This window comes from Corella eumyota, chromosome 6 (genome assembly GCF_963082875.1).
Source record: "Corella eumyota chromosome 6, kaCorEumy4.1, whole genome shotgun sequence".
Lineage (NCBI taxonomy): Eukaryota > Metazoa > Chordata > Ascidiacea > Phlebobranchia > Corellidae > Corella > Corella eumyota.
In genome coordinates, this window is record NC_137495.1 from 178,677 (window position 1) to 202,811 (window position 24,135).

Sequence of the window (24,135 nt, forward strand, 5' to 3'; positions counted from 1 at the left end):
ATTTTAATTTTAAACTTCCTAATACCTAAAATAACATAAAATTAGGAATTTAACGACAAAAATTGATAAAAACAAAATAATATTCCTCAAAAACTTGATAAATTCCATTGAAACACGGTTTAAAGTGAAGACAGTATGAATATTATTTAACACTGAAACTTATACTTAATGTTAAAGGCACTTTTTCCCAATTAACACAAGTTAAATTGTGTTTTAATATAAGTGCAACAGAAATATAAATTTATAAACAAGGGCAGTGATTAAGTGCCGTACAACAATAACACAAATATATTATTTTCATATAGAAGCAGCAAATGTATAACCTTGAATCTTGATGTAATTTAAACCTTTTTATAAAAAAAGAGACAATGTCTTAGGACCCAAAACTCGCATAACTACAACTAATGCATAACTGGCTGATCCTCATAATAGTTACCCAATGTTAAACACAAAGTGTGGTGGTATCTAATCAACCAATTAAAAGCTTTATGATGTCATAACGCAAATATGTCTAGGCTGTAAGGTTGACCTTGATTGAGGTTAAATTAAAATTTGGTCATTGTCAAGGTCAAATCTGTTATAAGTCGGACAGCTTGGTAGGTCAAAAAACTCGATCATTTTTTTGAATATTTGAAGAAGTTGTTTCAGTCAAGTCAATAATAATAGGGGAATTACCCCCTGGGAAAGTCCCGTACCCCGACTCAATGGTGTCTGAGGATCGTCGGTCATTAGACTCCCTTAACGCAGAACAACCCGATGGACTTGTAAGTTCATTGTTTAAAACGACAACCGTGTCACGAGGTTGCTTAGCAACAGGTTCACCCAACTGTGACGGGGTCATTCCACCTGATGATGTCACAGTCTCACTTGACCCACTGCTGCTCCTAGTGTCAGACGACGAACTATGTTTCCGTGTTCTTTTCCTGTTTCTTCGTTGTGCAAGGGGAGCATTTGTCACCGAGGATAAATGGAAACCCTCCTAGAAAGTAAAATGTTTTAAATGAATAACAGATCAAAAGTAAACACAGAAAATGCAACAAACCCACCTTAGTTGCAAGATGGAAGGCCTTGAGGGTTGCATTAAAGGAGGTGGGTAACCTGGGTCCTGGAGACAACACATTGGGGGACAAGAGGGGGGTACATGGGGCCCCTCCGCCATTTAACCAAGGACTTTGAAGTAAGTCGTCGAGTTTTAGTCTTTTCTTGGGGTCAACCGTCAGAAGACCTAAGAGTGAAAAGTTAAAAAAATTTATACCAGATGAGATAATTAAATTAAGTTTAAGAATTAACGACCGAATACAAACCGTGAACGAGTCGCCGTGCTTCAACAGACACATGTTGCCATGGCGACGACTCAAAAGAGAAATCCCCTTTCTTTATTCTGTTCATTATCTCACCCGCTCTCAAGCTTTTACCATTTCTCACAAACGGGACTTCCCCGGACAACATTGCATACTAAAAGATAAAGTTCAGTAAACCACAAATAAAAAAATTATTTTTTTAAATTTCAACAGACTCACCAATATGACCCCCAAACTCCAAAGGTCACAAGACTCGTCATAACCTTTGACCCCGGCTCCAGTGTTGCCGTGAATATTTGTAGTCTCGAGAACCTCGGGTGCGGCATATTGTAAGGTAAACACTGGAGTTTGAAGCGATATCTCCGAGCCTGGTTTCGCTCTAGCAAATCCAAAATCAACAAGTTTTAAATAAAGCCAAGATTCTTCAAGTGTAGGTGAGTCAGCATTATCAGGTGATGAGTCAGCATTGTTGTTGTTGTTGTTGTTAATATCGTTCACAAAAATTATATTCTAAAAAAATTAAGTTTTTTGATATGAAATCAACTTACCGCACAAATAAAGACAATGGTGCATGTTTTAGTATAAATCTATAACAGCTAGACTCAAAATTATTAATTAAAGAAAAAATTTAAGAAATTACAAAGCAATGCACAACTTAACATAAAGTCAGATGAATAACTCTAGCAGAAATCTTTGACTTTACTTAAAATCTCCACCTACCTCAGGTTTAAGATCTCTATGAACGACTCCCTTAGAATGCATATAAGCAACCGCACCAACAACTTGCTTCATTATAACGCTAGCTTCGATCTCACTGAAGTCCTTTCTATCCCGGATCATGGACAGCAATTCCCCTCCTTTTAGAAGCTCCATCACCATATAGGTATGGTGCTGTAACAAGTTAGGTTAGGAGGTGGTTTAAATTATTAACTCACTAATGTCCATGCGTGTAAAGTGTAAAATAAATGCAGTTAGAATATGATCTAATTAAAAAGATATAGAAGAGAAGGTAGGCATTGAGAGTGGTTAGATTACTGTTTAAGTTAAAACTTATTCTAAAAGGAAAAAAGAGATAAATTGACAACTTTTAACACTTTTACCTTATCCTGATAAACATTGTGGATTTTAACAATGTTAGTATGACCTTGACATTGTTGTAACGACCTCAATTCGTGCATTGTCCTCTGTTCCCATCTGGCAACAAACAACAATGATATGACAATGCAGAACAATTAAAAATTAAATTAATTAATTAATTAACCTTTTGCTGCTAATCTTAACAGCAAATTCCTTCCCAGTGGTGATCTCTACACATCGACGACAAACACTAAAACTTCCGTCACCGAGGGGAGCTAGATCGAGGTCAAGTCGGAACAATCGAAAAAACTCAGAGCTCTCTTCCCCCATCTGTTGGCGGTAAAAATAAATTTAAAAAAGAATTTAAAAATAATAAATATTTGGTATTGGTTAACAATTAATAAAATCACTCCACCTGGTGGTTAATAAAGGTCGGGGGTCGGGTTAAAAGGTCGTCAGCAAGGACATGGTTCCTCCCGTAAACAACTGAGGGGGCAACAAAAGAATAACCCTAAAGAAAAAAAATTTGTTGGAAAATAAAAACTTTGTTAAAATCCAAGTTAATAGAAACATCAAAGCCATGTGTTGTAAGCGTGGCTTCTCTACATGAAGTCTAGTGTTTGATTACCACTGCTTCCTTACTGGCACCGTTGAGTAAGGCACTATAAAAGGTACAAACTCCTGCTAAGCCAAATCCAATCGACAGATTAATTACCGGGCAATTATAATCTATAATATCCCTAACTGCCACAGGCAACTTGAGTCTGGGTCGGAGTAACAAATGTTACTCTATGTTTAAGTCACGCATTCGACCTTCCCACATTAAAAGTAAATACAAAATAACGAACCTACACGATAAGAAAATAAAATTTGCACTTAAAAAAAATTCACTAAAAAGGAATTTTAATAAAGTCTACAATGTCCAAAAAATAAACAAACACCGGTGAGTCATACTAACCAGGAAACTACAATATTATGACATCACAAACATGAATTATATTGTCAGAATAGACAATTTCCGACATTAATTAGCAAAATTGTGTTTCTAAGCAATTAATTAACATTTAATAACGAGAAAATATTAACATAAAGGAAATATATTTTAAAACACACTTGAATAACCTTACAGTTACATAATCTGTTGCGCTTAATTAAATAATTAATCATTTAAATTTTTAATTAAATGTTAGAAGTTTTAATTCCAAATCAACTTCAAGGAAGTTGAATTTCCTGTTTCAGTGTTTTAAACTTAACCAACTTTTAACAACAAACACGTTACTTCAACAACTCAATAATACCACAAGTCACAAAGTAAACCTAAAATAACCCTACACTGGAGCCCTTTTTACGCTAAAAACAAACCCAGAACAAATAAAATAAACAAACCCTCATGTTAGTATTATCAAGTTAAACATTTTTAACCCCACATTTTAAAAATAAAAAGCAAAACAGTACTAAATTTTAAGTCAACTACTCAATAAAATATACAAACTCACCTTAAAGGGGCAGAGGGTGTTGTTGTTGGGGTTAGGGGTAGGAGCTGGGGAGTAATCAGCGTTCATTAATGTAAACTCATCAGCAAAGTTACTCGTGTCGAGGTCGCTTGAGATTGCGGGTTTGAATGGAGCAGGAAGTTGCTTCTTTAACAACAAATCCCAATCTATACTCTGTGAAATAAATCTTTGATTAAGGTTTGTGAAAACAATTAAAATTTTAATATAGTTTGTTTTACATTTATTTATTCTCGGTACATTTGTTACTCTGACCCAGTCTCAAGTTGACATTACCAGTTTAAGATATTTTTAGTAACAATTGCCTGATAATTATTAATTAATCTGCTAATTATTTTTAGCTTAGCAAAAGCATATTGTTTATAGCATCTAAATTAAGGGCACTTTAAAACTGTGGGTATTTAGACAAGGACATCGTAATCCATGAAAAAAAACATATCTATTACAGCATTGTTTTGTTATTAAGATGTCGTTTAAAAATAGTAGGTAATTAAAATATGTAAACAACAATTTTAAGTCCTAATCTGAGGATGTAGTTCAAGTTAAAAACAATTTGTCTGACAACATTTAATGTTTATATTATAATTATGCCAAGGTAATCCTGGCTTAAGGCAAAGTTAAAATATTTGTTAGTAAATTGGTTCACATTATCATTAGACAAAGTGTGCGAAAAATTTAACAAAATTTCCACCCATTAATCAAATGAGGAAACAGTTAATTGTAATTAGCAAGTACTCACATTTTAGAAAAATTTTTAAACTATTTAAAAATAGTAAATTATTTAAAGCAGAAACTTTACAACTAATTAACATTCAAAACAAAAACCATTTACATTAAAGTAAGATACTGATAAACTTTTCAAATAAATATTTAAATTCTACTTACTTTGTAAAAAGAATGATTTTTGATTTCCCAAATTCCCAGCGTTCCCAATCTTAATTTCGGATTTTTATTTAAAAGTTTAAAAATTAAATCCAGGGCAACACTTGAAACTTTGTGGGGTATTGGGGGAGCTTTGTACAACACCCTTCTGTGAGGATAAACAATATTTTGGGGTCAATAAATAAATAAACCCTAGGGTAAAATTATTAACAGCATAAAAAATGTTGTTAAATTTTTTAAGTTAAATTAGCCTTATGCTTTTACCAAAGAAATTAAAATAAAATTCATAAGCAAAAGTCAATTACTTCAAAATATTTAAATATTTAGAGTTCTTGTTTAATTAAAAACCAAATTCAACTTACTTTGAAACCTCAGTCTGGGTATTCTTGCTCCCCTCCACAGTGAAAGGGGATGCCCCTGTTAAGAGCTCGTAAATAAGAACTCCAAGACTCCAGAAGTCGACCGCAAAACTGTGTCCACTTCCACTGCTCTTCATCACCTCTGGTGCCATGTATTCGATCGTGCCGCAAAAGCTGTACGCCCTCTCATTCTAAAATTTAAAACAAGTTTTATAAACAGGACAACAATAACATCACCAGCAGCAGTAGTAGTGTAGTGTTCAGAACACTATATGAGAACCTAAGTTCAATCCCCACTGCTTTCATGCTGTAGTAGCCTTGAGTAAGGCACTATAAACTCCTGCCAAGCACAAACCAATCCGCAGATTAATTTTCTGGCGATTATAATTAATAATATTCTATACTGGCAAAGTCAACTTGAGAGGGCTGGGGTAACAATTGCTAAAATGTAAATAATGTATTTTAAAAAAGTACAAAAACAAGATGTTTGTTATAAGGAATAAAGTTATATGCTTGTTACCGTTATGAAATATATAAAAAGGGTTTAAAAAATATATAATAGTTGTGGGTAATGTAAACAGCAATCCTAGAGCAAAGCTAAGTTACCTCGTTAATAAACTCTTTGCTGAGGCCAAAATCAGTGAGAATGATATGTCCATCCGAGTCCAACAATATATTCTCCAATTTAATATCTCGATATATAATCCCAAGCTATAATGAGTAAAAGTTAGATTTACAGACAATAAAAGGTTTTCTAATATTTATTAAACAAATACAAATCTTTACAAAGCAGGGGAAATTATAATTAGGGGATTTTTGTTAAAAGACATATTCTCCTAACTGAAGGAAGTGTTGAAATTTTAAAACAACGTTTACCAACATAAAAAAACAAGAAAGTTAAGTGGAATTTAACACCACATTACTAAGGCTTATTGACATTTCCTAGTTACTATACATAATAATAAAACATAAGTTAACTACCAGGATATTATTAAGCCTAAATATTTGAACTAAAACAATATTTTAACACATTGTAAATCAATTATCTTAAAAAAAAAACTTGTTATGCTAAAATACTGATATCTGTTAAATAATCACAACATAACACCACTATTCACAAACAACACCAACACACCAACAACACCACATACAAACACCAATAACACCAACACACCAGCAACACCAGTAATACCAACCATACCTTGTGTAAATGTTCAAGAGCCAACAAAATTTCAGCTGAGAACAACCGAACCTCGTCCTCCGTAAACTTCTCTCTTATATTTAGGTGGGTGAACAGCTCGCCTCCGTTGACATAATCTAGAATAAAAATAACAAATTTGTAAGTTTTGCTTTAAACTGTTGTCTACACAAGCATATGGTAATTAAAGTTACCTTATACGCATTAACACTTTAAAATACAAGACTATTACAATACCACTAAAAAGATTAAACCATAAACAAAAGATACAAACACTAATAAAAAAATATTTAGATACCAAAACACAATCACTTTTTAATCAAAGTATAATTTATAGACAAAAAAAATTTAAACCATAACAAAAACAAGTTTCATTAATTATGAATCACAAACCTTATAAACAAACTCATTATTATAATTAATCAACATTATGAGTCATCAATATAATAGTGGCTTCCTACTACAATATTCTTTCTAAAACGTTTATTTAATCTTTAAAGTTATATAACAAAAAAACACAATGTGGTATACAAAATTGTCATGTGTTTACTATGAATAACTTAGGAAATGAGCCGTAGAATACTGACTACATATTCACCTAATATTAAATGCAATCTTGAGTTGGTTTGAAAGGCGTAATGCAAAGTTACAAGGAACGGTGATTGTCTCACTGCTTCTAATACCTGAAATAAAACAATTTAAAATAAATATAACTCAAGTATTTTTATTTACAAAGCACTATGCATTACATAAACACTTAAAAATTTAGAGGACTTCTACATAGAAAAAAATAGGTTTAGTGCCAAGTTAAACAATTAAAAACTGCCCATTAAGGTTTTTTTTATAAATTTAAAACATTAATTTATTATTAAATGAAAATACAAACCTGTCGCTCCGTCATCGTGTGTTCTGTGGTCTTAGGTTTTGTGATAATCGAGGCTTTCTTTAAAACTTTCATCGCATACAATTTACCAAGGTCATGCCCACAAACTTTCCGCACAAGAAAAACTTTGCCATAAGCTGAAAAAAAATTTTGGTCATTAAGTATAACACATAATATATAAGTTTATCCTAGATGTGGAAAGTCGATTGCACAGTTTGGGATATTATAGATTGTAATTGCTTGATAATTATGCTGCTAATTAAGTGCTGGCTTAGCAGGAGTTTATTCCATTTATAGCGTCTTACTCAAGGGCGCTACAGCGTAAGAGCAGTGGGGATTAAACCCACAACCCCATGTGTGGTGTAGCAAGTGTTCCTACCACTACACCACGCTACCGGTCAAATTAAACACACATACAAGTTTAATATTATATGATTACAACCAAAACTAGTGTTACATAAGTTGTTATGTAAGTTCTGAAAGTACATTAATTTTTGTTGTTAAAAAAATTTAAATTTTTTAAAATTGTTTTTTCTTCTAACCTCCGGTTCCCAAAACTTTCAGGAGTTCAAAGCTTTCTAGACCAACTTTTTCTGCATGACCGGTTAAATTTGCTAAAATATAAATATTGAAATGTAATTGTTCAATACAAATTTAAATAGCTGAACAGAAATGCATATTAACACCAAGTGCCTTCTCTTAGGTTGTGTTAGTTTGATATATTGTTGACCTAGCAGACATTTATTGAACCATTACTTAGTTGGCTTAACCATATGACCATTGTATAAATGTTGAACACCCCAGATAGTTACAAACCATAACTTACCATCTGTCACAGTGTGAACCACCTCTTCTACATAAACATCTCCCATATTGTCACACCTTATATCTGGGTCATAACTATTACACTTTATAACTATACACCTAAAAAAACGTAATTTCTAATTAATTTTATAATTAACAATTAATAAATAAAACCTACAATCATTAAAACAAAAGCTTTATAAACTAAAAGAACTACTAATATAAATTGGTAAAAGTATTGAATAAACACGAAAGTTGAAAACTCTCCATCTTAGTGCAAACCACAACAAATGAACCGGAAGTAAACAAACGCACTACAACCAGGTACGATGGCGGGCGCCGGGAAGGAACCGGGTGAGACCGGCAAGTTGTTTGCAGCAAATACTAAGATATCTATAAAGTGCAACTCATCCTGTTTGTTACCTTAAAGCACCTAAAATAAACTAATTTAAATAGTAAGTGTTTAACTAACCTTGTTAAACGAAACAAATATACAGAAAGTTTGGATCGTTTTTAGAATCTAACGTGATTTTGCAAGTCCGTCAGTGGGCAGGCTAGAGTAAAAATTACAAGATGTGACACCCGCCATGCCACAAAATTCTACACACTATAAAAATAAATTTAATTTCGTATCGAAGTCATTTTTGCAGCTAACTAGTTCTGCAATTTCTGTTTTTCAAACCTTAAATTTTGGAATTTTGGTCTTAAAGATGGTTTTTAAGAACAAAAAAGATTTCAATACAAAACAAACAATTTGTATACAAAAGCTGTTACCCTTTCTATTTTAAATACAACTTACATGAAATGTTTGTGCTGGTTTAAACATTCAAGAAAAGCAATGATTATAAAATTGATTTTAATTAACCAAATACAATTTATTTGAAACTATTCAGTGGGTACAAAACACAGTGTACCAAAAAAAGCTAATCGACATAAAATAAACTACACAAACTAAATACTGATTATAAAAAAGCTAAATCTGCGACAACAGTGAAAAAACTGACAACACTGTAGTCTCACACGCAGCCGTATTCGTACCAGAGCGTATTCTTCTCTGAATCATCGTTTTTGGGCGTTGGAGGTCGCCCTTGTTGTGACCCTTGTCGCCGTGGCAACGTGGTCGATGACGTCATGTCAGGTGGTACGTCACGCCTGATCGGACTTGGTGCCACCTGGGCGACCCCAGGTGGTGGAACATCACGACGAACCACTGATTGGTTGGAGGATGGTGATGTCATAATAGGTGAGATACGTGATACAGGGGTCGATGTTCGGTCACGCGTAAACGACCCAGAGAATGCTGCTGACATGGGTCTTCTCCCTGAAGGTCGTGACCTCATCTTAACCTCACGAGGGGAAAGGTCGTTTGACCTTGGACTTGCAACAAGACTGTCAAGTCGCTGAACCGTGCTTCGATCACGTGATTCGATGTTTTGGAATGGTTGAACGCTATTGGTCGGTTTAGTCACAGTTGAGCGATCTCCTGGGCTCTGTAAAAACAATATTTTAAAGTTACAACTTTTCACATCAGTGTTTACGTTAAAGTAACTTTACACAACTTAAAGTAAAAAAAACCATCTTGTAAATAACAACTACAACAAATCTGGGTTTAAAAAAAAATAATTCACTTCAACTTGAAGATTTCAATATCGTTTCGAAGATTAAGTTATTAGTTTACACAAATACAACACAAATTCAACTAAATGTTAAAATTAACATCCAACAAAAAAGATCCAACTGTCTAAATTTTGAACCAAATTTAAAACAACTACCAAACAAAATAAACCACAAACATTAGCGACAAACAAAACGCTCATATAACCTTTGACCCGACATCACTTTGTGACCTCACAACATAAACAAAAGTTTCCTTTTTCAACTTCTCTTCTGTAACTTCTTCTTCTGGTTCTCTCACTTTTATGAGAGCAAGAGTTGACCTTGGACTTTTTGTGGGGGGGCTTTTAGGGGGTGTTATGGGACTTTTTAGGGGGCTATTTAATCCACTATTAGGGGTTAATGAAGTTAGGTCTAAATCAGGGAGGGGACGATCAGGGGAAGCAGGGGGGGTATCAGGAGGGTTTTCCACCCAAGTAGGGGGGTGAGATAGCTCATTAGAGGGGGTAAAACCGCCCCAGTTTTGTTTTTCAGGACTTTTTGATCGTTTTGCGGGTGTCGGTTTAAACCCTGGCTTGGTCTTGCAAAAATAATTAAATAATAAAAATATGACAAAATTTTTTAGATTGGAAACAAAACTCGAGTACAAATAAAATATAGAAAATTGCTAAATCAACTTAAATTTAGACAAAAACAGTTCCAATATAAACATTCCAGTACCTTGTCATTCTCGTGGAGGAATTGTTGCATTGAGATCCTCTCTTTTCCTGGGGATTCACCTTTAGGTGATTCCCCATCATGGAGACTGCCGCTGGTGCGATTTCGAACAACTTTAAAATAATTAAAAATTAATCAAAATCAAGAATACGATTTACTCTCCTACAAAAAGTAGAGATTTTATATTTGAAATAAAAATTATGCAAATTAAATAATTACTTACGAGATAAATCTTCTGATGATTTTTGTAAGGAAGTTGTTGATCCATTATTTAATAATCGAGAAGCTGAAAACATTAATATTTTATTTAAAAAAAATACAAAGTACACAGAATTAATTAAAGATAATCTTAACACATGACTAAATTACCTAAAAAAATAAACAAATCAAACTTATAAAATTATTTTTATCCCTTAAAATCACTAAAAAATAATTTAAATATTCTAAAAACCTCTTAAATTTGTCCTTGAATCAGTTGCAACATAATTTAAAGCATTTGTGGAGTAAGCCATCGAACCAAGCTTTGCTCTCCTGGATTCCCGGTGTTCAACTAAAATAGAACAAAGGCAATGTTGTGCGATGAACTAGGGTGAATAAGAACTCGAAAATACAAAATAAAGCAAGTTTATGAAACTCAATCTTACACAGGAACTATTATATTACTATCCACTTCTATTATGCAACAAGCAACTAATTATGACATCACAAACTACTCTCACCCAAGCAAATTTAAGAAATTAACGCAGGCCTTAACTTTAGGTAATGTACGGCAGAATTAATAATGAAAAAGTTTTTAAAGCCAAAATTATAGAATTTAAATAATTTATAAATACCATGCTAAAATATTATAAAAATCTTTAAAATTCATGCTTGTTTATTTATTATTAAAGCAAATTAGAAATGCTTTATTTGATATTTTCTTAAGTATGGAATCTTTAGTTAAAACACACAGCAAAAGACTGATTATTTACTGCTGTAGGTTTCTACTAGAGACCCAGTTGAATTTAGATGATAAAGAAAGACTTGTTTATAAAAAGTGACACCAAAAATTAATAGCTTTAAATATTTTAACTTTTAAGTAATTGTAGAAAGGGAACAAACAATAAGAATGCCACCCTATCCCCATGCTAGCCCTTACATGAATATCGACCCTTCTGATTGGCCGGATATAAACGTCGCAGATGATTAAACAAGCCCATGTTTCTGTGGGAACTGGAAACTAATCCGACATTTTTTGGTCAATAATTTGTCATTAATTTGTTAAAAATTAGTTAAAAAACTAAATTAAATTTCTATTCATTTGAAAACTACAAACTAGTAAAAATTATTCTCAAAAAGTAAAGAATTTTGTAAAAAAAACTTTTCATTTTAAAAATCTTTTTTCACAAAATTCTCAACTTTTGTCCAAAACCGAGATTTCACTTAAAACAAATTGGCAACCCTGTAGTTTGTCCTCACCTGGATTAGATGCTTTTCGAGGGGTTTCCCCTTCAGTTGACCCCGAATCAATTGACCCTGTTCTTTGAGGTGTGTCGGGGGAGGGTTTAAGAGCAAAACTGTCGCTTTTTAAAGTATTTTCCCCAGGGCTTCCAACAAATGACCCCACTGGGTCCTTGCGACGTTTCCCGTCACTTTTCCCCAAGTTCTGAAAAGTTTTTTTCAAAGTGGAACCAAAACCTAAAAATTGTTAATAATTAAAAATAAAAAATGGACATTGCAATAACTTTTACATACTTTGTATTATTAAACCATAACTCTAGTATTGAAAAGTAAACAAGAACAAACCTTTTTTTCTAGCAGGAGAGTTCCCAGGTGCCCGATATAAATCCATAATCTTTTCCTCCAATTTCTCTTTTTGTCTCCTAATCTCTTGCATTCTTTCACTAAAATCATAAACTTTTAATGCAACTATCATATTAAAGTAGTCTACTATCACCTTAGACCCATTTATAAAATTCGTATAACTACGCAAATATGTACTAAAATAAGAGAACAAAAAAGTAGGGCACCACCAATCAATACCATACTGTATTGGAGGCAAAATTTTTACTTGATATATTTAGCATCTAACTTTCATTTACTTTTAACTATTTGTGTTTGTTTAATTTTGAGCAATAATATTCTCAATTCTTAATTAAAACACTTGCATTAATATTAACATTCTCCATGTTAAGGTTTACAACAAACATTTAACAAGACCCAACTTACGTGTATTGTTTTTGTTCAGAATAAATTTGATCTTTTGACTCCAAAGTTTGAGACAAAAGTTCCTCATTCTGGGACATCAACCTTGAGATCTGCTCCAGAAGATGTCGATTCTCCTCTTCCAGGTTGGCTTTCAACTGCATCAGGACCTCACATCGATTGTTCAACTTGGTCGCTGTGATGTCCAGCTGCTGATTGTGGTCCTAAATATCATAAGAGTTAAGTTATGTTGTATCACTCATTATAAAGAACTTGTAATGTTACTTACCCTTATGTCAGAAGAGACTGCCTCCAGTTTAGCATACTCCAGTTTGATTTGATTGTGATTGGTTTTGAGAGTGGAGTAATCTGATTGTAAATCTTCGTAATCATTGCTCAGTTTCTTGTAAGAACGATGTATTCTAAATACAGGCAAAGTTGTTTAGATACCCTTGAAAAACTACAACAACATCTTGGCAAAATTGCTAAAACCAAAACATATCAAGTTTTTTGAACCCACAACTTACTTATCGTGAGATTCTTTCAAGACTTCGATATTTCCTGAGTTAGAGTTGACTTCAATTTCCTTTTGAAGCTCATTTTTCCTCCTCATTAAATCTTTATATTGTTCATCCAAGTCTTTTAACTGAGGGAAATTAAAACAAAAATTAGAAATAAATAACAACTTGGTTGCAGAGTATTGAAAGTGGTTGCTTAATGTCAATTTACTTCTTGTTTAGTTTGCCGGTGATTTTGTTTCAGTTTCTGATGATCTTGCACCAAACCTTCAAGTTCGATCGTTTTCCGCTCATTCAAGGTTGTAAGGTCATCATTGTCACGCTCCAGTGTCTCCCTTTCTCTCTTGTTCTTCTCTAATAGATCTGAGAGATTTCTTCTTTCTCTCTCCCCTGATGTTTGGTTGTTTGAAGATCTTGTGTTTTGAGAACTGAGAGAATCACATTTTGCTTGCAGGGCTGAGTTTTCTACCTAAAAGTTAAAGATTTCATGTTTAAGTTAATATAAAGTTAAATTAATTAAAACAGGCTTAGACTATTAAGTCTTCATATAAAATTAAATAAAAACAGTTTCAAAACATCTTAAAACTAAATTCACAAAACAAAATATTTTGACCTACTTGTAATTTAACAAATTGTTTCTGTAAAGATTGGTTTAGTTCCTGAATTTTGTCGTGTTGCTGATTTTGTCGATTAACTTGCGACTGTAAAGAGTTTATCCTCGATTGGAAGTCCTTTGAAGTTGATTTAATTGCGTCGTTTTCAGCCAATAAGGTTGCATTCTAAAACAAACAATTACTTAACAAATAAAATAAAAAAATTGAATTAAAAAGAGTTTGCTAAAATAATGACCATCAGCTTGAACAAAAGTTACTACCCATACAAAGTGCTTACCTTCCTCTCTACTGATATAAGTTGATCTTTCATCTTAAAAACCTCATTGGTCGAATTTTCTTTCTTTGGACTTCGTGCTCCAGTGGCCTCGTAATGTCGCTGAGAAAGTGCTTCGTAATCTTTCTTCAAGTTCTAAACATGAATCAGTTTTTTTTTATAAGATATACATTCATAACAATTTAAACTCAACTTGAGCTTTTAAACTTACCTTGAGTTCACTCTTGAGTGAGTTGTTGAGCTGAGTGGATGCATTTAAGCGTGACTCAAGAGAGTTTATTTTATCCTCTTTTGCTGAGACAGATTTCTGTAAAGTTGACTCAAGTTTGGATTCAAGTTCTGAAAACCTCCTAAAAAAATTTAAATAGATAAATACAATAAAATATTTAAAAATATTTCCTTTTGTACATTTTTATCCAATTTGTTGGAAGGTCAACCTTACAGCTTTAATATATAGCAACATTTGTTACCCCGACCCAGTCTCGATTTTGGCAGGATATTATTGATTATTATTATCCGGTAATTATGCTTCTAATTGGTATTTAGCTTGGATTGATATCATTTATAGCACCTTACTCATGGGCACAGCACAAAAGCAGTAGAAATTGAACCTATATATAGTGAAGCTTAGTCCTTCAACCACTACACATTGTGAAAAACATTACATTTAAAATTCAAAAACCTAAAGTTTATTTTCTTACAAAATTAACTTAAACTTACTTATCACTGTCTCCTTGGTGAGTAAGAACTTCCTTGTTAACTCCAAGTTCTATCAACTCAGAGTGAAGTTTGTCGAGTTGAGTTTGTCTGAGTTGAGAATCCAACTTTGAGTTGACCAACTCCTCTCTTAAGCTAGACACTGTTTTTCTGTGACATAATAATTGCTTTTGTTAATAATAATCACAATGTTGTGTTCAATTAAGAATAATAAAACATTTTGACCCAAAATTTTTTTGAAAAAGATAAAAAATATATTCGTACTTGTCATTATTTTGTTGTTTTTGAAGTTGAACAAATTCCTTCTCAATACTGCTGAGTCGTTCGTTTGATTTTTCAAGGTCTTCATATTTCGCTGACATCAGTTTATTCTGTCGAGTCATGGTGAGTAAGTTATCTGAGGTTTGGTCAAGTTGCTTAGTCGTCGTCTGAAAATAAAAATGAATTCAAATCAAGATTCGAAACTAGAAATAACCAACTATCTACAACACAATGACTAAAATCAATATTCGTATAAAAAGTAATTACAATAAATGGGACTTTGTCAAATATTAAATGAAATTAAAAATAAAAAACCTACCACCTTAAGGTAAAACTCAAAGTTCCTTACATAGAGTAAGTATTAACAACTAATTAAACAAAAAGTAACTCCAACCTACCTCCACTTGATCTTTGAGTCTTTTAGCGTCAGCTTGGAGTCTTTTATTGGAGTTTTGGTTTCTTAAGAGTTCAGTTGAGTAATCCTGGTTCTCAGATTCCAATCTTTCAACTTTCTTTGCCATCGAAGTTAGTTGAGTGAGTTTGGTGTTCAACTGTGTGAAGAAATAATGAATATTTTACAAATTTGTTAAAACAAAACAATTCTGCTGATTAAAAGTTTTAAGTATGTAAGAATATGACTTCAAATTGTATCAGTTTAATAGTAAAACCAACTGATTAATGCCAAAAAGTTATTTTTTTTGTTCACCAACCTGATCATTTTCTTTCTCTAATTCAATATTTTCATTCTCTCTTATTTGTTGCCTTTTTCTACTGATCTCCAGTTGGGATTTGATTCTCTCAACTTCACTTTCAAGTTCAACTTGCATTACCTAAAATAAAAAAAGTTTAACATTAACTGACTACTTTAGTATTTATATTAAATTACCAACCAATATATTAGGAAAAAATTATTTAAAGGTAACAGCATCAATCAACATTGTACACAAAGTAGTAGAACACTGTACCTCCATTTTTTCAGTTTGTTTCATTGAGTTTTTCATGATGTCGAGAGATTGTTTTAACTTTGAACAAGTTTTTTCTGCTTCACTTTTATCTTGTTCCAACTGGGCCATCTTTAAACTTTGTTTCTTTAATGTTTCAACCTGCAGTAAATGCAACTAGTTTAATATAAGATATAAGGAATAAATATTGTAAAGATAATATAAAAAGTGTATGATAATGCTCTTTGTAGGCAAAGCCACTTTTGCCCCTGTCTGTAAGGTCTTAAAACAAGTAATTAGCATTAAAAATTAACTTCTTACTTGTCTTTTAAGTTTGTTTGTTTCGATCGAGGAATTATTTTTCTCTTGTTCTAAGTTTTCAAATTCTTTTGTTAGATTTTTAAGATTGTCAACTTGCTTCTTGAGTTGTCTGTTTTCAACCTGGAGGTCAGATGTCTTTTGTTCAAGGTCATTCAGGTCATTGGTCGTCATTTCGTATTGCTTGACTGATTTTTGGAGTAGAATATTTTGTTTTTCTAATTTCACATTTTCCTAAAAAAGTGCAAATACATTTATTTCAAAACATTTTACAAAAAAAAATTTCTTTTTACAAAATTATAATTTAATCTTACAACTACCGCATTTTATTTTAAAACCAAACCTTTTGTAAAACTTCTCTTTGTTCGAGTCCTTCTTTCATTTCAACAACATTTTCGTTCAATTTTTTCTTCTCAAATTCAACTTTTTGTAATTTTGTTGACAACTCCTTTGCAAGTTCCGACAAGACCTTGAAAAAATAATAGAAAAGGTAAGACTTTTTCTCTTCTTGAAACTGAATATTTATTTAGCCATATAATTCATACCACAAAAGTTGTGACAAAATAAAAATTTTAAGAAGGCAGAAAACAATTAGCAAAGTTAAGCCCTGTAGAGAATACGAATATTATAATACATTATGCTGGTAACATTTGAGCTCACAACACTTGAAGTTGAATAAAAGTTAAAACATTACAGAACCACAAACCTTATTTTCCTTCTCGGTTGCTTTAATCTTTGCATCTCCTCCGATCTTAATTCTCTCCCGGAGTGAATCGACCGTCCGGTTTAAATGTTCGGTCTCACCCTCTAACTCCATTATTCTGCGCTCTGAAGTTACCTTTGAAATAGTTGACGTTACTTTAAGTCTTTAAAGGTTTTATAGCTAAGATGTTAACAAGTGCACAATCCCATTTTATAACCCAACAATACAAAAAATCACTTTTTAGTAAACGAGATTATGAATATAGGTTGACCTTAGTTTAAACCCATACCTTTGTAGTCTCTAATTGTTTTTCCAGCCTTTCGCGGTCCAATGAAAGATCGGTTGAAAGTTGCTCAAAATCAAGAACTGATTTCTTTTCCTGTGTGACAAAGATTAATTAAATCACAAACAGTCTACAGTACCAAATGACAAATATTAATTAAAATGTCTTTGGAATGACAATAAATTTGTTTATAAAACTAATTCTAATCACCTTCTGAATATGGGTTTGTAAGTTTTGAAGTTTGTTGCTCAATCTTTGATTTTCTTTCTCTAGTTCCAACATGTTGGCCTGAAACAAAATCAATAATGTTTAAATAACCTTAACACAACATGTGTCATTAAAGTAAAGCTTTTAGTGGCTGTACCTGGCTGATCTCACTCCTCTTGATAGAGTCCTGATGGTTGTTTAGAAGAGCTTGCAACCTCTTGTTCTCCTTCTCCAGCCTTAAAGCTCGAGATTGGGAGGACTCCTCGCTCTCTGCTTGGAGGGAGAGGTGACCATCTGTGGAAGTTAAATAAATGTAAGTTACAAATTGTTCCAACTAAATACCTACAAACTTCCTATTACTATGCTACAAGAAATTAGTATATAAGAAAAAATTTATTACAAATCTTTAAAAGTTAAACACTGTAAATGTAAGTTGTTATTTCACAAGACAGTATAATTAAAAAATTCTCTGCATATGTGAATTAAAAAATTATAAAAAATTTCAAAAAAGACACATAGTTACCTCAACAGATAAAGTAACAAATTAATACAAAGTTTTAAGCACTTACTTGAAGTGTTTCCCTTCGCTCTCTCGAGTTGAAATGCGAGGTTTCCTGATTCGTTCATGGACTGAGATTTCTCAAACTCAAGATTTGAGGTGAGTTCCATTAAACTTGTGATCTTTTGTTTGTCCTCATCCCTCTCCTAATAAATAAAAACCAAGTAAATTTTAGTTTGTGGGAATATTTATTAAAATATATCTAAAACAGAAAACAAAAAAACAAATAGTTAAAACACAAAGTCCTTACTGCTTTCATGCTGTTAAGTTGTTGTTTTAATTCCAACATCTTTTTTTCTCCATCCACCAGACCATCCAAGCGTTCCCGTGCTTTTTCCAACTCTTCCTCTAACAAGGCTTTGGTGTCATTTAAAACCCTATTTGTTGGAAACACTTGAATAATCATAACATGTTAAGTGTAAACTAATTTAGGATTTATTTGAATCTACCAAAACTGTTTAAAAAAAAAATTAAAAAAAGTCACTTTAGAAAAAAGTTGAAACCACTGACTTATAATCCGATCGCATTTCCTCCAGTCTTCCTTTAAAGAAGTCAACGTCCTTGACCTTTTCCCTCATGATCTCAAGGTCAAGTTCAAGCTTGACTACTTTTGAGGCCGAACTTTTAAGGATGTCGTTCTCATCCCTGAGCGCTCGAGCAGAACGAGAATCAGTTGTCAGTTCGGAATTCTGTAAAAAAAATAAAATAAAATCTTTTACAAAAAATACCTAAATTTACTTTTTTACATTTAATTTAAACAATAAAAATGTTTTGTTAACCGGGATCATTTAATATTTTGGTATGTTTTTAAAATTTTAGTCACCTCTTTTCTAAGATGAATAAGTTGACCTTCAAACTCCTCCACTTCGACTTTAAGGTCGGCATTTTGTTCAACTTTGTCGTCTCTAAAACAACAAAATAAAATTATTTGCCACAAGTTAATAAAGTGCCGGCAGCGTGAAGTAGTAGTAAGAACACTTGCTACACCACACATGAGGTCGTGTGTTCAATCCCCACTGCTGTAGCCCCCTTGAGTAAGGTGCTATAAACGGTACAAACTCCTGCTGAGCCAGCACTTAATCAGCAGTTTAATTATCGGGCAATTATAAACTCTATAATATCCAAAACTAGCAAAGTCAACTTGAGACTGGGTCGGAGTAACTGATGTTACTTTATGTTTAAGTCGCGCATTCAACTTTCCCCACATCAAGGATAAAGATATACACAAAAAAAAAGTGAAATAAATGTATTAATTAGCTGGGCATTTTGTTCGAACTGCTAGGTAAAAGTGATGACTAGAACAAATTCAAAAACTCACAATTCTTGCTTTGTTTTCCTCAGTTTAAGTTTTAAATCCTCGATTTCAACATTGAGATGTCTGGCATCGGGTAAACTCACCCTTCTAAGGGAGTTCCCCCCTCCTATTTGGGACTCCAGGTAATCTCGCTCAAGAGTGACGTCAGCGATTGCCTGCATAGAAATCATATAATAAATTAAACGTTTTTAAATATTAACTTAGTAAAAGCAACAAATTCAAAAAAAAATTTAACTTAGTAAAAGCAACAATTCAAATGAAATAAATATAAAATAAAATTTACGATCACTTCGCTATAAAAATGAAAACAAATAAATATATTGCTGAAAGATTTACTGACAAGCAGCTGTTAAACCAGGCATATTGCTATGATTAAAACTTGGTAGATATATCTGACCACTTTGTTAAACAAAAATGCTGTTTGAGATATATAAACCAGTTAAAAAATTACTAACAATCTATATATAATGTAGCTTAATGATTGAATATATATATATGTGTATGTCCAATGTATAGGAGTATAAAATAAATAAAACTGCCATTCGTGGTGCACAAGTAACTCATCTATACGTCCAATATTAGTTAAGAGCTGTCACCATATTATGACAATTAAAATCCTGGCTGTAAGGCAGGCTATCAACTAATGTTAACAATGTACCCACCATGGAGTAGTTATCCCGCTCGTTAACGAGGTTGTGGATGTGCAAATTCATCTTCAGTTTTAAACCCTCCAGATCCTCATCCGAGATGTCCGTCCAATCTTCCCACTCCATGTTCAGCACATTATCGGTGTTCTCTGTTATCTATGATGTCATAATCAACATTATTATTATAAAAGAATTTTTAAATAATATTTATGTTTGGTAAATGTTAAACTTATTAAATTTTCCAATGACCATAGAAATTTAAATTGTATTGTGATGTCATAACTGGTATTATGTGATGTCACAGAATGTGTATTGTGTGGACAAAGTAGTTATTAATTAGCATTCAAACAAAACAAGTTAAAAGCAATCGATCAAAAAAGATAAAAGGTTAAAAGTTATTTGTTCAGAGCAAATATTTAAGTTTTAATCTGTTTTGTGCACTCTGACATTTAAAGGTTTTCAAAGCAGGAAACTTGGGCTTTTTTGGGTTTTATGATATTTTATGTTGTATACAATAAGGTTAAAGAAAACTCACATTTTGAATATGTTTCATTATGATCTCCATTCCCTCGTATGTTAATTGTTTCATCTTTTCAATAAACTCCTCTCTACGATCGCACTAAAACGTTAAATGTTGTTTTAGCAAGTTGTTATTAAATTAAACAACAATAACATCAAAGTGGGATACAATCGTTGCACAAAGAATTATGCAATTATGCAAAACCAACAATTTCAAATTATAAAAGCATCATATTTATATTAATTTTGTATCAATTAAAATTACAAACTAAATAAATAAACAACAATCTAAAAACAATTAAGTTCCCAATAACAACAAACAGTTTTGTTTACAAATCACAGTTTGATTCCAACTTTTAAACCAAATAAGTTTAAATCTCAACACTCAGCAATTAACTTTTACGAGGTTTTATGATTTGTTCTAAGAAAGAATTCAACATTTTGTGGCTGGCTAAGTTATTTAAACCTTAACTAAATGTCAACCCCATAAAATTAAATTTAAAACTCTGAATAAATAATCAAACAAATATGATATCACACTTATTATGACATCACAACTAACCTGTACTGCACACCCAAGCACAAGGAGTAAAAGTTTCTGCATCTCTCTAACACCCTCTAGTGAGCGGGGAGTTTTAACGATGACCAAAATCTTGGGAAGTGTCATGACGACAACTTGTTTATGGATGTCCTAAAATAAAATATTAATTAATTTAAAAAATGTAAAATACTAAGTTAGCAGTTATGATTTAAACTTTATTTTGCTTTTATTAATTAAACAATTAACAATAAACATAATTAACATAAATACAGATGGCTTCTTCCTGTAAAATACCAGTTACAAAGATTTAATAAAATTGTGTTTTTATAAGAAGTTATATTTAGGTGAATTGAGGTTATTATTGTAACATAATAACAGCTTGTCATATTTTGTAACGTAAAAAAATACTTTTATTTGTATATAAACATCACCAAACAAAAACTATTTTGTTTATGAAATAAAAACAATTTTAAACCAGAAAAAAATGAATTGTTTTTAATTAATTAAAATCCTGTCAAGTTAGCAAAACTTTTTAACAACAAATTTGTTAATCTTTAACGATTAAAAAGTTTTTCTGAGAATTATTTTATTATTCGTTGAATCAAGTATGTAATGACAAAGGCTGATTATTTTATAACAATGGAGAGTAAATAAGAATCTGATTTCAAACATTTCTCATTGTTTGCTCATTGTCCATAACAATCAACAGATGGAACCAATTGTTTGAAATTAAATCGATCAAAAAAAAAAAAACTTTTTAAATAAAATTTTTCAAGTTAATTTTTATTAACAAAAATAAATTTAATTTACGACAATTTTTTGACTAATTAAAAAACAAACTCAGAAAAGATTTTAAAATACAAATTCCAAAATTTTATTCTTACAACAGATCAGCCAAATCGTCGCAAACCAAATTGTTATCTTCGTTTAAACATTTTAACAATCTTTAAAACAACAAAGTTAAAGTTTGTTGACTTTTCATAAATGTTACTCATAAAAAGTTTGTGATTATAATGAAACTTACACAACAACAATCCAATATTTAAATGAATTTAACACAAGAATTAAGAAGAAAATTCGATTATTTTGACACCAAATATTCAAAATTAACAAAAATAATTTAAAACCACTTTCTCTTTACTAAATTTCTCTTAATCAGATTAGTTTAATTATTATTAGAAAACCAACTTAACGTGTTGTTCACAATTTTAATGTGAATATTATTAAAAATAAAAACTTAAATTTAAAATATAAAAAAATCCTAAATAAAATATTTAAATTTAATTTAACCACTTAAAAGGTAGCACTACTAAAACGTGATGAGACAATGATAATTGTTAGTGTAACAATGGTGGTTATTACCTCATAACAAGACTTTATGTGTTTCAATAAAATCTGGATATTTTGAATGTTTAAATTCACATCGGTTCGTGCTTTCTTGTGAGCTCTGGCGTTGGTTGGGCGTGGGTCACTGTGAAAATAATAAATTTTCATTTTATATTTATTTTTACAGCTTTTAGAATTTGATTCTTTATGGCTTATATTATTTACTTTTCACAGAAGGCACGTTATGTTTTTATAACTAATATTTTGTGGGTTTACTTATTCTTACTTTAAATTTTATTTATTTATGACCTGTTTTAAAGCAAAATAAATAAATTTTTGTTATTGAAATAAGTCTTATGTGCAACAAGTGTAAAGCTTATGACACAACAACAATGGTATTATTTACTATGACATCACACTTACATTATAAGCATAATGTCGATCAGAGCAACTCCATCTGTCAGATCTTCATATTCCAAACTATCGCGATTCAACACAAATTGAAACTAGAAATAGAAATTTAAATTTTACACAAGATATAAGTAAACAATCATAACATGAATTTAAATTTTTAATTGAATCTATTAAAGATTAAGCTCGATATTATTTTAAGAGACTAGCTGCTGCAGTTGAGTAAGACCTAGAATTCTGTAATTGTTTTCAACCCAAGGTCTTAGGTTTGATTTTCACTGATGGTATGTTAAAGCATATGTGAGTAAGACCTGAGGTCCTGGGTTTGATTTCCAATGCCGGCATGTTGTAGCATTCTTAAGTAAGACCTAAGGTCTTAGGTTTGATTTTTGCTGCTGGCATGTTGTAACATTCTTAAGTAAAACCTGAGGTCTTAGGTTTGATTTTTGCTGCTGGCATGTTGTAACAATCTTAAGTAAAACCTGAGATCCTGGGTTTGATTCCCACTGCTGGCATGTTGTAACATTCTTAAGTAAGACCTGAGGTCCTGGGTTTGATTCCCACTGCTGGCATGTTGTAACAATCTTAAGTAAAACCTGAGATCCTGGGTTTGATTCCCACTGCTGGCATGTTGTAACAATCTTAAGTAAGACCTGAGGTCCTGGGTTTGATTCCCACTGCTGGCATGTTGTAACAATCTTAAGTAAAACCTGAGGTCTTAGGTTTGATTTTCACTGATGGTATGTTAAACCATATGTAAGACCTGAGGTCCTGGGTCTGATCCCCACTGTCAGCATTCAAATTCAACCATTCCATTAAGCCTAAAATTATACCAAGTTACTACCACCATCAAAAAAGTTTTTACCCATTGCACGAGAGGAGAGTCCATGAACTTTGACACAGGGTCATCATCTTTTCGCTCCATCTTATAAGGTCAAAGATCAACCAATATTTAGAGACACAAAGGTTGGGTTAAAGGTTAATATGTCATTCGTTAAATGCATTAATTCATTGTTAATTGTGTCGTTTATTTTAATACTATTTGTTTTTATTTACATTTGTCTGTAAAAAAAGTTTTAAATTGTAGGTTTTAGTTAATATACCAAACTTAAAAGTATTTCAATTCATGACTGATATAATTCCAGTCTTGTCTGCTTGTCAGCTTTTTATATATATTTTTTTGTATTTATCTTTATCCTCGATGTGGGAACATAGAGTAACATCAGTTACACCGACCCAGTCTTGAGTTGACTGTGGCAGTTTGGGATATTATAGATTATAATTGCCAAATAATTATGCTGCTGATTAAGTATTGGCTCAGCAGGAGTTTATATTGTTTATAGTGCCCTACTTAAGGGCGCTACAGTATGAGAGCAGTGGGGATTGAACCCACGACCTCATGGTGGTATAGCGAGTGTTCTTACCACTACACCACGCTGCCAGTTTAATAA

General features: G+C 31.9%; 2 protein-coding genes across 4 annotated transcripts; both read right to left on the reverse strand.

Moving 5' to 3' along the window:
* Positions 1 to 62: 62 nt before the first annotated feature.
* LOC145755638 (ribosomal protein S6 kinase alpha-5-like) lies at positions 63 to 8,131 on the reverse strand. The gene is made up of 17 exons (XM_082571885.1): positions 8,038 to 8,131; positions 7,754 to 7,825; positions 7,215 to 7,348; positions 6,927 to 7,011; positions 6,332 to 6,447; positions 5,737 to 5,841; positions 5,134 to 5,321; positions 4,775 to 4,919; positions 3,875 to 4,045; positions 2,794 to 2,889; positions 2,563 to 2,708; positions 2,402 to 2,495; positions 2,022 to 2,192; positions 1,521 to 1,811; positions 1,305 to 1,455; positions 1,047 to 1,225; positions 63 to 979 (listed from the first exon to the last, which is right to left on the reverse strand). The coding sequence occupies exons 1-17, from the start codon at positions 8,081 to 8,083 to the stop codon at positions 602 to 604; spliced, it is 2,568 nt and encodes an 855-aa protein (XP_082428011.1). The 5' UTR covers positions 8,084 to 8,131; the 3' UTR covers positions 63 to 601.
* Positions 8,132 to 8,865: 734 nt separating this feature from the next.
* LOC145755029 (girdin-like) lies at positions 8,866 to 23,741 on the reverse strand. Of its 3 annotated transcripts, XM_082571228.1 has the most exons (37): positions 23,550 to 23,741; positions 22,697 to 22,779; positions 22,310 to 22,418; positions 20,969 to 21,097; positions 20,423 to 20,506; positions 19,903 to 20,043; positions 19,244 to 19,395; positions 18,749 to 18,830; positions 18,436 to 18,614; positions 18,176 to 18,302; positions 17,936 to 18,071; positions 17,524 to 17,660; positions 17,370 to 17,447; positions 17,166 to 17,255; positions 16,880 to 17,011; positions 16,517 to 16,642; positions 16,177 to 16,407; positions 15,880 to 16,017; positions 15,625 to 15,744; positions 15,313 to 15,465; positions 14,918 to 15,081; positions 14,657 to 14,803; positions 14,148 to 14,286; positions 13,940 to 14,071; positions 13,662 to 13,827; positions 13,260 to 13,513; positions 13,058 to 13,176; positions 12,820 to 12,952; positions 12,555 to 12,754; positions 12,132 to 12,229; positions 11,805 to 12,023; positions 11,485 to 11,565; positions 10,798 to 10,896; positions 10,570 to 10,632; positions 10,350 to 10,459; positions 9,838 to 10,209; positions 8,866 to 9,505 (listed from the first exon to the last, which is right to left on the reverse strand). In XM_082571228.1, the coding sequence occupies exons 1-37, from the start codon at positions 23,607 to 23,609 to the stop codon at positions 9,032 to 9,034; spliced, it is 5,457 nt and encodes a 1,818-aa protein (XP_082427354.1). In that variant the 5' UTR covers positions 23,610 to 23,741; the 3' UTR covers positions 8,866 to 9,031. The 3 variants fall into 3 exon arrangements, with proteins under 3 accessions (XP_082427354.1, XP_082427352.1, XP_082427353.1); XM_082571226.1 differs by lacking the exon at positions 11,485 to 11,565; XM_082571227.1 differs by lacking the exon at positions 9,838 to 10,209.
* Positions 23,742 to 24,135: the final 394 nt, after the last annotated feature.

Bases quoted from the DNA above. Each gene is read 5' to 3' on its own strand.
- LOC145755029 (XM_082571228.1), bottom strand. From the start codon at position 23,609: ATGGAGCGAAAAGATGATGACCCTGTGTCAAAGTTCATGGACTCTCCT. The intron at 17,661-17,935 runs GTAAGTGCTTAA...TAACTTCCACAG, and splicing joins AGCGAAGGGAAACACTTCAA to ATGGTCACCTCTCCCTCCAA. The intron at 10,633-10,797 runs GTTTTTAGAATA...TAATGTTTTCAG, and splicing joins TTCAAGGACAAATTTAAGAG to CTTCTCGATTATTAAATAAT.
- LOC145755638 (XM_082571885.1), bottom strand. From the start codon at position 8,083: ATGGGAGATGTTTATGTAGAAGAGGTGGTTCACACTGTGACAGATG. The intron at 2,890-3,874 runs GTGAGTTTGTAT...TTTTTTCTTTAG, and splicing joins ACACCCTCTGCCCCTTTAAG to GGTTATTCTTTTGTTGCCCC. The intron at 1,812-2,021 runs GTAGGTGGAGAT...TAATTTTTTTAG, and splicing joins ATAGAGATCTTAAACCTGAG to AATATAATTTTTGTGAACGA.